The sequence below is a fragment of the Acipenser ruthenus genome, chromosome 11 (genome assembly GCF_902713425.1).
Source record: "Acipenser ruthenus chromosome 11, fAciRut3.2 maternal haplotype, whole genome shotgun sequence".
Classification (NCBI taxonomy): Eukaryota; Metazoa; Chordata; class Actinopteri; order Acipenseriformes; family Acipenseridae; genus Acipenser; species Acipenser ruthenus.
Window position 1 is genome coordinate 12,798,189 of NC_081199.1, and position 13,313 is coordinate 12,811,501.

At 42.8% G+C, this 13,313-nt stretch overlaps 1 protein-coding gene across 1 annotated transcript in view; it reads left to right on the forward strand.

The window, feature by feature from the left end:
- LOC117973352 (hydroperoxide isomerase ALOXE3-like) overlaps positions 1-13,313 on the forward strand; it is a 50,500-nt gene that overhangs the window by 21,632 nt on the left and 15,555 nt on the right. Inside the window, exons 3-6 of the mRNA XM_059033380.1 lie at positions 7,375-7,573; positions 8,229-8,310; positions 9,060-9,182; positions 10,454-10,557. Coding sequence (XP_058889363.1) covers positions 7,375-7,573; positions 8,229-8,310; positions 9,060-9,182; positions 10,454-10,557 — 508 coding nt within the window. The remainder of the gene's footprint in view (positions 1-7,374; positions 7,574-8,228; positions 8,311-9,059; positions 9,183-10,453; positions 10,558-13,313) is intronic.

The following is a 13,313-nucleotide window of genomic DNA, read 5'->3' on the forward strand; positions in this document are numbered from 1 at the left end:
ACAGATTAGAAGCAGTAATAAAGTACAAAATAATAAAATAAAATAAGTACTGACAAACAATTGATAGAAGCAAACTAGGGAGAAAATGAAAAGGGGTGAGATAGCAAGGGGATAACAAACAATACAAAAAGGGAAAAATAAAGAGCACAACAATAACATTTCACAAGAGGTTACTAGTTAATTTGGGAATTTAAGTTAACTCAGGTGATATGGAGATTTATGCATTCCACTACCTTGAATAAATTAACAATGCATCCAAATTAATTCTACACTGTTTGCAGTTAACAAATTTCTGTTAATGGATAATTTGGGAATTAAAGAGTTAGTAATCAGGTCATGTGGTGCATTACGCATTCCACTGCCTTGAAATATTAACAGCACATCCAAGTTATACCTATACTGCTTGCAGGATACAAAAACAAAAATAAAAGAGCACAGGAACAATACAAGGTTAATACTTTGTATAGCCCCTAATTTGGGAATTCAAGAGTTAATAGTCAGGTTACATGGAGAATTACACATTCCACTGCCTTGAAAAATTAACACCACATCCAAACTATTCCTATGTTGCTTGAGGAATACAACACATTTCAGTTAATCTTTACCAGGTTTCATTATTTGCAAGGGTTGATTAGAAAGGTGAGTACCTATTCTGTTAACACGATTGATTGAAGGACAGTTGCTTAACTGATCAAATCTGCTACGTGACAATTGGCTTATTTTTAACATTCAAATTTAAAATCGATGTGGCTTTACAATATTCAGCTTAGTCATGCGATTACACCCTGGTATGGCTGATAATTCTTCAAATATCAAGCACGTAGCTAATTATTTTTATCTGTCTTAGGCTCCCCCCGTTCCAGTTATCGGGATGCGGGATACTACACAATAAAGTTATCCATCCTCTCTCTGGGTTTAGTAACGCTGATCTTTGATTTAGCAGTGAAATCAATAACTCAACATTTGTCAATCATTTAACCAATCGTTTGAGGCCGTATTGTAATCAATAAGTGAGCTGGCGTTTCCAACTTTACACTCAACACTCCAGTTATTCGATCGTCATACTGCAATAAGGGATTCAAATTCAAAATCACCTTACAATCATTTATGCCTAAGCTTACCAACTGAATTGGCATGAAAGTAAAAACAAAACCAATGTGTGCAATGCTAACAATCAAACAATCAAGCTACACCAGTGGTATTCTTGAATCATACCCGGTTAAATGTTTGTATTTATTAGTTAATACAGAATAGAACATAAGCGGTCCACCACAGAAATACCCGCTTGGAATGGAAATGGTGAACTCACGTTCGGAGACCACCTTACAAACCTCATCAACTTGCAGCTCAGTTCAGTATCCAGCCCTGCTTTTACCAGCAAATTAGAAATGTCCGCTTTGCATACATTAAAAACCCATATTGCTGATAGCACAAGTACTGAAACATCGAACGGCTCGCAAATTATGGTTTTTAGATGGGGGCAGACACGCTAGAGTTTAAAACTCAAAGCGTTTCTCCTATAGTGGAACACCGTAACTCAGACACAAGACAGGCTCCCAGCAATGTACCACAATTGCCACAATGTATTCACAAATTAAGGAATTTGTATAGTTCGATTTACTACAATTATGGGGTAGCAGCTCAAGCTTCTGAATTTTCAGCAATAATCACAGCATTAGTATGTTTAAGCATCGAAAAGATTCATCAATATTAAATACATTCACTACTCAACAATTCGAAATATCTCGGTGGGACCTCCAATTAGAGCTGTGGAGGGCTAAAGAGATATTTTCAATTGTCAAGATCTCGGTGGGACCTCCAGTTAGAGCTGTGGGTACTATTGTAGGCAGTTAATATATTCTTAAGAGCAATAAATTAAAGGACCTCCAAAAACTGTAGGGGATAAAGAGATACCTTCGATTGTCAAGATCTCGGTGGGACCTCTACAATAAACAGTGTCCTATTATAATGTACAAACCCGTTTTTAATATTGCTATCTGAAAACGATGGTGGATTTACATGTTACAACAAGCCAAAAATAGACCACATTCCAGACTGTTCAAAGTTCATAAATCGTGTTTGTTCAACATGAGCGAATGATTCAATACTGGGAATCTCTTCTTAGAAAGATGGTATTTATTAAGCATGCAATCAAAATAAGTTTGAAAATCACACAAAACAGTTACACAACTAAAGTCACATTAAAAGCATTACAATGAGAAGGTTTAAAACAACAATTTACCAAAGAAATATTAGTACATACTGACACAACAACAAGGGGTCACACAATACCTGAATAGATATTTAAGAGTATTGTTACTTAGCCTGAAAAGCAGTCACTTTCAGCGTTCTGTTACCTTGTGTTTCTCCGAGTGTCAGGGCCCCCAACCTTGATGGATAAATACTGAGAGCTGAGGGCTCCAGTTTTATCTAACCCCATCCCACCCACCTGGCGAAGAAACAATGAAGCAAACTGCATCCAAGAATGTCTCTCAGGGAATACAGCAACCTCTGCAGGGCCTGAAGCCGGAACGCAGCAATTCTGCTGGAAATGTCTGTAAGGCCCTCTCCCCCTTCAACCAATGGCAAATAGACCACACTCTTTCTCACCCAGTGCACTCCACTCCAAAAGAAATCCAACAGTACTGATTGAACTTGCCTAACCAAACTTTCCGGGGGGTCTAAACAGATAAAACGATGCCATAAGCTAGAGGCCACCGTTATTGATTATCAGCATTCTTCCTCTATAGGAGAGTTGGGGGATGAGCCACCTCCATCTCTGGAGTCTGGCCTTCACCTTCTCCAGCTTTCCTTCCCATTTTCATAATGCGGTCATCATCTCGATATACTCCCAGATAACGGATTCCACACTTGCTCCATTGTAATCTACTGGGTAAATCTGGAGGACGACCGCCTTTCCAGTCTCCTATAAGCAAACCACTGCTTTTAGCCCAATTATCCTTGCTGATGACAACCTTTCAAACAGTCTTTGACAGATAGTTAACTGAACAATATCTGCTTGATTGATCACTATAACTCTTAATGTCATCAGCATAAGCTGTGATCTTTACTGGCTCACTGGAAACCTGAGGGATGGACAGACCAGTCATGATCAAAGGCTCTATAGCCAATGCATATAGCATTCCAGACAATTGGCACCATTGTCTAATGACTCGCTTTACAGGGAAAAGGGTACTCAAACCACCATTAATTTTCAACAGACAAAAAATAATTTAATCTTTTCTATAAAACCGGTCCCTCACTCCCACATTTTACCCTCGATCTTAAATTGAGCAATATTTAAATTTACGTCATTAAGCACCATAAATACCTGTCTTCTAAATGATACTACATGCTTAAGCTGGGGGGATTTACAGCCCAAAGGGATTCTCTTTAACCCCGACGTTAATTGCCCATGGCGAGCTAACTGTCTAGAGTTTCATTTTTTAAAAATGGAGGAACATTAGTGTGGCGGAGTGTCCCGCCCCTATTTATTATTATTTGTATTTTTGTTTGCGGCGCGGGTAAAAGCGCCGCGTCTTTTATTATTATTTAAAAACCCCGTGAGGATGCATGGCTGATCAGCTACTGATTATTTAAATAGCTGACAGTCATGCATCCTTACCAAACACGTGCAGACTCTGGCCGGGGGATAATAAGATAATTACCAACTAGTTAAATCCCTCGGCCAGAGTATATAAACCAGCAGCACTCTGCACTCGGGGTTGAGAGTGTAGAGGAGAGTACGGGAGAGCGGAGAGAGAAAGCCACATTTAGAAAAACAATTGCTAAGACGTGCTGGATTTCCCAGCACATCACTTACTTGTTTGTTTGTTCATTCGTTTGGCCCTCGTGCCCTTTTGTTTTGTGTTTTGTTGTTTTGTTTAAATCTTTTGTTTTGTTTGTTTATTAAATACGCTGAGTGCACCAGCACTCAGCTTCAACCGCCCATCCACTGTTTTGGTTTGAGTTACTTCCTGGTCCGTGACGTCATCCACATCACCACTGCGAGCCAGACTGCCACATATGGTGTCCTGCGTGGGACAAACAACGCCTCCAACAGCCGGACCAGGAACAGCAAAGGAAGTTTTTTTTTGTGTTCGTTTTTTTCAAATAGTGTTTTTTTGTGTTTGAAAAAAAAAAAAAAAAAATGGATAAAGTGGACGCCTACATGGAGAGGTGGCATGCGCATCAGAGGGAGTTAAAGGAAGGAGGGGCTACATGGTGCCTCGCCTGCCTGGAGTATGGGCACCTCCCTGAGGTGTGCCCATATGAAGACCCCCTCTTTGTGCAGGCCTTTGATCGAGGTGAGGTGGAGACTGCAGAGGAGTGGATCCACCTGAAGGCCATACCATCGCCGCAGGTGGATCAGGAAACCTGCCTCACCTGCCTCAAAGAGGAGGAGGAACCAGCCCAAATGAGGAAGGTGAGGAGAAGGAGGCAGAGAGGGGGAAAAGTGAGGTGGAAGAAGGACCGGGAAGCGAGGGACAGGGAGGAGGAGGAGTACATCAGGGCCAGGTACCCGAGGAGCTGTAGGTCACCACTGTTGTGCCCCCTCTGTAACCAGCAACATCAGTTTGCCGCCTGTCCCTTCCGGTACTATGAGGAGCCCGCACGTCCTGCGCCTGAGTGGGAGGAGCCCGAACGTCCTGCGCCTGAGTGGGAGGAGCCCGAACGTCCTGCGCCTGAGTGGGAGGAGCCCGAACGTCCTGCGCCTGAGTGGGAGGAGCCCGAACGTCCTGCGCCTGAGTGGGAGGAGCCCGAACGTCCTAAGCCCAAGAGGGGGGAGTCGGTGCATCCACAGCCCAAAAGGGAGGAGTCGGTGCATCCACAGCCCAAAAGGGAGGAGTCGGTGTGTCCACGGCCCGAAGAGAGGGAAGTCGGGGCTTCCACAGCCCTAGGACCCAAGCTGCAGTCCCAAGAGCCAGAAGGGGAGGAGTTACAGGCTCAACCCCCTGAATTTTTCTGGGGGGGAGAAGGGCAGGATGCTGGTGTTCCCCAGCAGCCTCTATTTATGCTGCTGAAGGGAGCACGGCACACACCAGCCCAGCCGCCACAGCAGAGGGAGCCAGCACCGCCACAGCCTCCCTCTGAGTGGCCAGCATCCGCCCCATCGCCTCTGCCTCCACCACCACCAGGAGCAGAGCAGCAGGAGCTGCCTCTGTCTCCACCACCACCAGGAGCAGAGCAGCAGGAGCTGCTTCTGTCTCCACCATCACCAGGAGCAGAGCAGCAAGAGCTGCCTCTGCCTCCGCCACCTCCACCAGCAGAGGGTGAATGCCTGCTGGTTCCGCCTCCACCGTCGTGGGAGGACTGCTTGCCCCTCCCACCTCCACCAGCAGAGGGTGAATGCCTGCTGGTTCTGCCTCAACCACCGTGGGAGGACTGCTTGCCCCTCCCACCTCCACCAGCAGAGGGTGAATGCCTGCTGGTTCCGCCTCCACCGTCGTGGGAGGACTGCTTGCCCCTCCCACCTCCACCAGCAGAGGGTGAATGCCTGCTGGTTCTGCCTCAACCGCCATGGGAGGACTGCTTGCCCCTCCCACCTCCACCAGCAGAGGGTGAATACCTGCTGGTTCCGCCTCAGCCGCCGTGGGAGGACTGCTTTCCCCTCCCACCTCCACCAGCAGAGGGTGAATACCTGCTGGTTCCACATCCACCGTCATGGGAAGGACTGCTCCTGCCCTGCCTCGCACCACCCAGGGATGCCTGCTTCGCATCGCCTGGGGCTGCCTGTTGCTCCGCATCACCTGGAGAGCCACCAGCTACAGAGAACGAGGGAGAAGTGGAGCTCCCGCTGCCGCCTCCATGGCCAGGGGCTCCCCTCCCGAGTTCACCTCCCGAGGGTCCGCTGCCGCTGCCGTCGCCTGGGGTCGCCAGGGATCCTGCTTCGCCTGGGGTCACTACACTGTGGTCGGAGCCCCACGGAGGGGAGCTGGAGGTCAGGAGACCAGCTCCCCCAGCCGCACTTTCGCGGCCGGAGATCATGTGGTCAGAGCCCCACGGAGGGGAACTGCTGGCCATGAAGAGGAAGGGGAAGGTCAGGAGACCAGCTCCCCCAGCCGCACTTTCGCGGCAGGAGAGAGTGTGGAGGGAGCCCCGGAAGAGGGAGCTGCCGGCCACGAAAAATTGGGGGGTGCCGGAGATTCCACCATGGCCACCCCCCAGAAGCAACTTGCTTCCCCCTCTTCCGGGACTTTAAGACTGAGGGGGGAGGTGGCCGTTGGGGCCATGTGTGCTGCGCACAAGGGGGGGCATGTGTGGCGGAGTGTCCCGCCCCTATTTATTATTATTTGTATTTTTGTTTGCGGCGCGGGTAAAAGCGCCGCGTCTTTTATTATTATTTAAAAACCCCGTGAGGATGCATGGCTGATCAGCTACTGATTATTTAAATAGCTGACAGTCATGCATCCTTACCAAACACGTGCAGACTCTGGCCGGGGGATAATAAGATAATTACCAACTAGTTAAATCCCTCGGCCAGAGTATATAAACCAGCAGCACTCTGCACTCGGGGTTGAGAGTGTAGAGGAGAGTACGGGAGAGCGGAGAGAGAAAGCCACATTTAGAAAAACAATTGCTAAGACGTGCTGGATTTCCCAGCACATCACTTACTTGTTTGTTTGTTCATTCGTTTGGCCCTCGTGCCCTTTTGTTTTGTGTTTTGTTGTTTTGTTTAAATCTTTTGTTTTGTTTGTTTATTAAATACGCTGAGTGCACCAGCACTCAGCTTCAACCGCCCATCCACTGTTTTGGTTTGAGTTACTTCCTGGTCCGTGACGTCATCCACATCACCACTGCGAGCCAGACTGCCACAATTAGACAGAGTTAAAAACCTGAAACCTGAAAAAACGTATCATCAATAACAATAACCTGTTCCACTACTTTAGAGACTAAATCAACTGAACCCAAAAAAACAACAATCGATCCACTCATCTGAGATGCCGATTTAATCTCTTCACAACCCACAACATCCCCTATTGCCAACACACATTTATCTAAGGGAATCAAAACTTCTGAAACAACTTTAACTCCATGTCAATGGGATTTTCAAATGGGAAATTAGTAAACGCTCCCCACTACTGTATGTATTTGTGTACTTGATATACACAAATACATACATAAATAAATAAATATTACTTTTTTTTTTCTTCCAAGCAATACATTAACAGTGTAACTTTCTTTTTCAAACAAAACAGATCGCTCACGTTACAGAACAGTATGAAACAAAGGTTGTTTTTCTTTTTAGATAGCCAGCTAGCTAGCTAGTTTGACAAATAGCTAGCCTTTGTTAGACAGATAGGTAGATAGACAGATAAACTAATAGATACAGTAGATGGATCAATTACTCATGTTTTCTTTTTGCATTTGCAGCACAAGCAGTATAAAATGCACTGCAAGGAGAGTCTGGGAGATATCGTGCTGGTGAGACTGGAACATGCACACTTTCAAGGGAAACGCTGGTTCTGTTCCAAAGTGATAGTGGAGGACTGTGCAGGGGGGAGGAGCTTCAGGTTCCCCTGTAACAGCTGGGTGAAAAAGAATCGGAGTGTGGAGCTGAGAGAGGGCACAGGTCAGCACTGCCTTAGTAGTATTACACTCAGGGCAATTCAAACAGCTTAAAATGTTCTACATTTTCCACCAAACATTCGTATTATAGTGACTAAATGTGATGCAGGTACATTTTATGAAAAAGTAGCATTTTTTTAAAATAATAATTGCAATAGAAACTTCAGAGTCTGACCAAATAAATATATATATTTATTTGGTTTGCCAGGGGTATCTGAAATGGAAAATAGAGTAATTTTAATGTAAACCAGGAGAGTCACGAATTCACAAAATGCCTCTAGCACAGGGAATTACCAGGGCCTTAGCACAGAAGTGGTTAATATCCATCCATCCATCCATTATCATAATTAGAGGATCACAGCAAGCCAGCACCCAACCCAACAGGCAAATATTATTATTATTATTATTATTATTATTATTATTATTATTATTATTATCGGAAATCTACTAATATATTCTTTTCATTTCATTGATAAGAAATAAAAAATATATATTATTATTATTGCTTTTAAGCTAGCCAGACTGACAGATAGCTAGCTAGTTTGATAGCTAGACATATATTTATTTGGATAGACAGATAGCTAATTTGATAGCTAGCTAGTTAAACAGATAGCTAGTTTTTCCTATTAACAAGAGTGTAACTGTGACTTGTGTTGCAGCAAAGAAACCCAGTGAAGATAAACTGGACATCTTGAAGCAGAACAGAGAGAAAGAGCTGGACCAGCGAAGGAAGACTTTCAGGTACAGTAACCATCAGTATAGCACTTTTATTTATTTATTTAAATTAAGTTTTATCTTGCTCTGGGTGCATTTAATTAATAATAATAATAATAATAATAATAATAATAATAATAATAATAATAATAATAATAATAAATAAAAGTGCAACAATGATGGTTCTTGTTGTTATCCATTTTAATCAAAAACGGTCCACCGAGAACTCCACAGAGCGGGATACCATAGTGGCCCAACGCCCTATTAAGTGACTTTACATTGGTGTTTCCATTTTTTTGTCCACTACCTGTATGTATTTCTCTCATATAAATGTATCAAGTTGAACTACTCTGTTGCCGTGCGTTCATAGTTCAGTGATGGATGATAACAGGGCTGGGTTGATCGGGCGATAAGAGCAGCCTGCTGTAGCTGGGTTTTGGGGTGTAACCCAGCCTTTATGCTGCACAAAATCTGTACTCCATGAGCGGCGGCCATTATTTTGAGGACTTCTTTGCCGTGTGGAACTTTGGAAGTGTAAAAAAACTTGTCAGAGTGTTAACAATGAAGGTTACAATTGAAGGGATGTTACTTAAAAGGCTGGAGCAACATGTGGGGACTGAACTCCAGTTAATAAAAATCCCAGATAGGTGCTCTTTAAAGAACTACAGCTCCCAGCATACCTTGCAATTGCCACGGGTGCACAGGCATGCTGGGAGCTGTAGTTCTTGGCTGACTATGTTTGCTTTGTACAATCTTTCTCTTTACTTTTCACTCAGATGGAAGACCTATGCAGAAGGAATGCCGAAATGTGTGGATATTAAGAAGACCTGCGATCTGCCACTGGATGTGCAATTTTCATTCAGCAAAAACACAGAGTTTCAGTTTACACTCACCTCCGCGTAAGATCTCATTTTCTCTCTCTTTATTTCATCCTTTTTTCATTCTCTCTCATTAGACTTCCAAGCCGTAGGCTGGGGAAGCCTATTGTTTTTGTTAGGATTATTATTATTATTTTTTTCTGCCAAAACATGCTCAAAAACTTACGAAATTCAGTACACTGGTAGATGCCTATAGATGAAAGTCGGTGATATTCAGCAAATTTGCACAAGTCACATGGTTCGGCAGCCAAATTGGATTTTGCGGAATTTGTTAAAACGCCTATGTATCGGAAACCGCTTACTGCAGAGTTCTGAAAATTGCTATACATGTTGAGGGATAGTCCATGATTAACTGTTGTTAATATGAAGCTGATTGGTTCTGTGGTTTGGCAACCACATTGATTAATGACATAAAATTACCATAAAAATATAAAACCATCAAAATTTAAACATCTTCTTCTCTGAAACCGCTTATCCGATTGAAACAAAAATTGGAATAAAACGTCTCAATTTGGTCATCTGTTACGCTTGTTCAAGGGAAGTTGCTACTGTGAAAATCATGGCGTCCACGCTGCATGACATCATCAACATACGCAACTGGCTATAAAACTGCATATAACTTCTTATCGGCTGCACCAAAACGCACAAAATTTGACACGGATGTAGAGGACTATGGGATGTTGTGTCGTGGTCAATATGGCAGCCATCTTGGATTTAATGAAAAGTTTGGACAATATTCAAAAGTTTTCTTCTCATGAACAGTAAATAGTACAGCTGTGAAAATGTTTATACATAGTGCGCTCATGTCCACAACTGATTCTACTTCAGGAAAAATGGATCGGTCACATGGTGTGGCAGTTATGTTGGATTTTGCATAAAACGCTTAAATGACAACTCCTCATGAACCCTTTGGCCGATTGACGTGAATCTTGGGTATACGTTACAGTTGTGATGATAACGTTTAATCTATAATAACCAATGCGCTTAAATTTCACGATAACTGCTTGGAAGCCGTAAAGTTGCTAGCAACTCTAGTTCTAATTCTTTCTTTTCTTTCTCTTTCCTTCATCTTAACTTTTTCTTTTTTCTGTCATTTCTTTTCTGTATCATTTCTCTCATTTATTTGTGTTGTAATTCTTCCTTTGTTGATTTTTTTTCTCATGAATCCCACAGAAAATGATCAGAGTAGTTTTTCTGTTGTTTGAAACACTGTACTCAGATCACAGAATTTGTACTCAGATCTTGTTTTTTTCTGAAATGATGAAAGATTTTTTTCTGTTTTTATCCCGCAGTCTGGTGAAACTGAAACTAGCAGAATTTATACACCTTCAAACTCACTGGAGATCCATGGAAGACATAGAGAAGTACTTTGGAGTCAACAAAACTGAAGAGTCAGGTACTGTCTGTCTGTCTGCTGTTATCACATTAAAAAGAATAGCATCTGTTTAGCTAGTTTTCTGGCCATCTCTCTAACTAACTATCTATTTTACTGTGTATATGTTTAACTAGCTAACTGTAACTAGCTATCTATTTTACTGTGTATATGTTTAACTAGCTAACTGTAACTAGCTATCTATGTATAACTAGCTGTCAATCTGTCTAACTAGCTATCTATCTTACTGTCTATGTGTTTAACTAGATAACTGTTTACTAGCTATGTATGTCTAACTATGACCATTTGTCTGTCTAACTAGCCAGCTGTATATCTGTTTGTCTAGCTAGCTAGCGATCTGTCTGTCTAATTACCTATCTACATATTTGTGTAACAGGGCAGCAGTGTGGTGTAGTGGTTAGGGCTCTGTGCCCAGTTGCATAAAACATCTTAAGTGAAATTTCCCCTTTAGTTTTCCCCTTAAATGTTCTCCAAGTATAAGTTCTCCTGTGACCTCAATACTCAACGGTGGCTCACTAACGTTCCTAACCGTACTACGCCACCTGGTGGCAATTACATTAGACCGAAGGTCAAGTAATTTATAAACTGTCACAGAAACCCGAGATGGAATTGTTTTCCTGTAACTCACTGAAGAGGCCCATCTATTGTTTTTTTATAATACATGGATACCCTTGTGATACTAATATTAAAGACGAGGTTCAGCAGTAGAGTGTGTTTTTTTTAAACGTAGTGTTTAAGTGCTGTTCAGACAATCAATGTCGTTATCCATTATCCATTTCTCCAGTTTCTCTGAGATACGAGTGTACCAGCTTTACATTTTTATTTTTGTAATGTATTCTCATTTTGTTGATCATTAATGAACATTTCTGTAATGTGGGTGTTGTCGAGTGATTGAAAACAAGACATTTTGTGTTTGAATTTAAAGTGATGGTCTCGAGGCGTCGAATGGGTCAAAGTTCAAGTAGATTTTCCTCTAGAGGAATTATCACTTTTTGACGTCACTACTGTGGTATTATGCATTTTTTTAGAATGGCTCAGGATGCAAATATAGCCTTCATCCATGGGTGAACACTGGCCAAAAGTCCCGTACTGTCTAGCTCACCAAAGTGCAAAGTGCAAAAAAACAAACAAATCCACAGCAAACCCCACTTCATCAAAATGGAATGCAATTCTTTCAACAGTGCTGCACCATACCACTGTGAGCGTCGGGCCCTTCCTCCAGACTGTGAATAGTTTAAGGCAGCCACCAGATTCTTCCATCCACCCTTTGGCTCCATGTTGACTTGGGGAGGTGGATTACAAAAACAAAGAAAGGCAGACAGGCTTCCCAGTGACAGAGTGTGGAAGCGACATCGTGGGAGAAGTACGAGTGGACAAGTACAACGCAGTTAGAAGCAGTTGAAAGCAGGTTGACAGTTGCAGAAGCTACACTAAACTAAAAAAAAAAAAAAATGGTCTTCAAGCCAGTAATCTGTGACAACTGCATGATGTGGGAAATCCGGACTCCATACTGAGAAACACAGCAAGTTCAGTTCGCAGTTTGGACCCCCTTACTACAACAGTGTGCTGCCTTCCAGGAGCCTCAGTCAAGCACATCACTGAGAATGTGGACAGGCTCCTAGAACGAATAGGAGACGACCCGGTAGTAGTCGTCCACATTGGTACAAACAACATTGGTAGAGACAGGCCAAGATCCCTGCAAAACAAATTCAGAGAGCTAGGAAGGAAATTAAAAGACAAGACCAAAACTGTGGTATTTTCTGGGATACTGCCGGCGCCTAGCAAAGGACCATATGGACAGCTGGAAATACAAAATCAAAATGCATGGCTGAAATCGTGGTGCACACAGGAAGGCTTCACCTTTCTTGAACATTGGAGCACTTTCTACAACAAGGACTATCTATACAGGTGGGACGGACTGCACTTAAACAGAAAGGGAACCAATCTACTCGGAGAAAGAATCCTTCAGGCGGTCCAGAAGCATTTAAACTAGAAAGGAAGGGGGGATAAAAAACAAAAAAACAGAAGGGAGACCACATCAAAACAAGGGCAACAACTCAGGTAAGACCACTATTAAATGTATTTATCTTAATGCTAGAAGTCTCAGAAACAAAATGTTAGAACTTGAAGCTACTGCACTAACAAGTAACTACGATGTGATAGGTGTTACAGAAACTTGGTTGTCTGAGAGTGATGGAGATGAATATAATATTAGTGGGTACACACTATATAGGAAAGACAGGCAGGACAGAAGAGGTGGAGGGGTAGCGCTATACATAAGAAATAGTCTTGAAGCCCAGGTGTTAAATCAGGACAAAGAAAACAATGCAGAATCAATATGGGTCAGAATAATGGACACAAATTCAAAGGGCATAATAATAGGAGCATGCTATAGACCGCCAAATTCAGACGCTGAGCAAAATAATCTGTTGTACAATGACATTCAAAATGCGTGTAGAAAAGGAGAAGCCATACTAATGGGGGATTTCAACTTCCCCTGTATAAAATGGGAAAACCCGATGGGGGGCACGACGGACGAAATTGAAATGGTGGAAATTACAAATGACTGCTTCTTAACGCAATTTGTCAAGGCACCGACTAGAGGGGAGGCATGCCTTGACTTAGTCTTTTCAAATAATGAAGACAGAATAACTAAAACAGAGGTCAGAGAGCCATTGGGAAACTCAGACCACAACATGGTCTCATTTGAAATATTTTTTAAAACCCCAAAAGTAATGACTAAAGCTAAGGTTTACAAT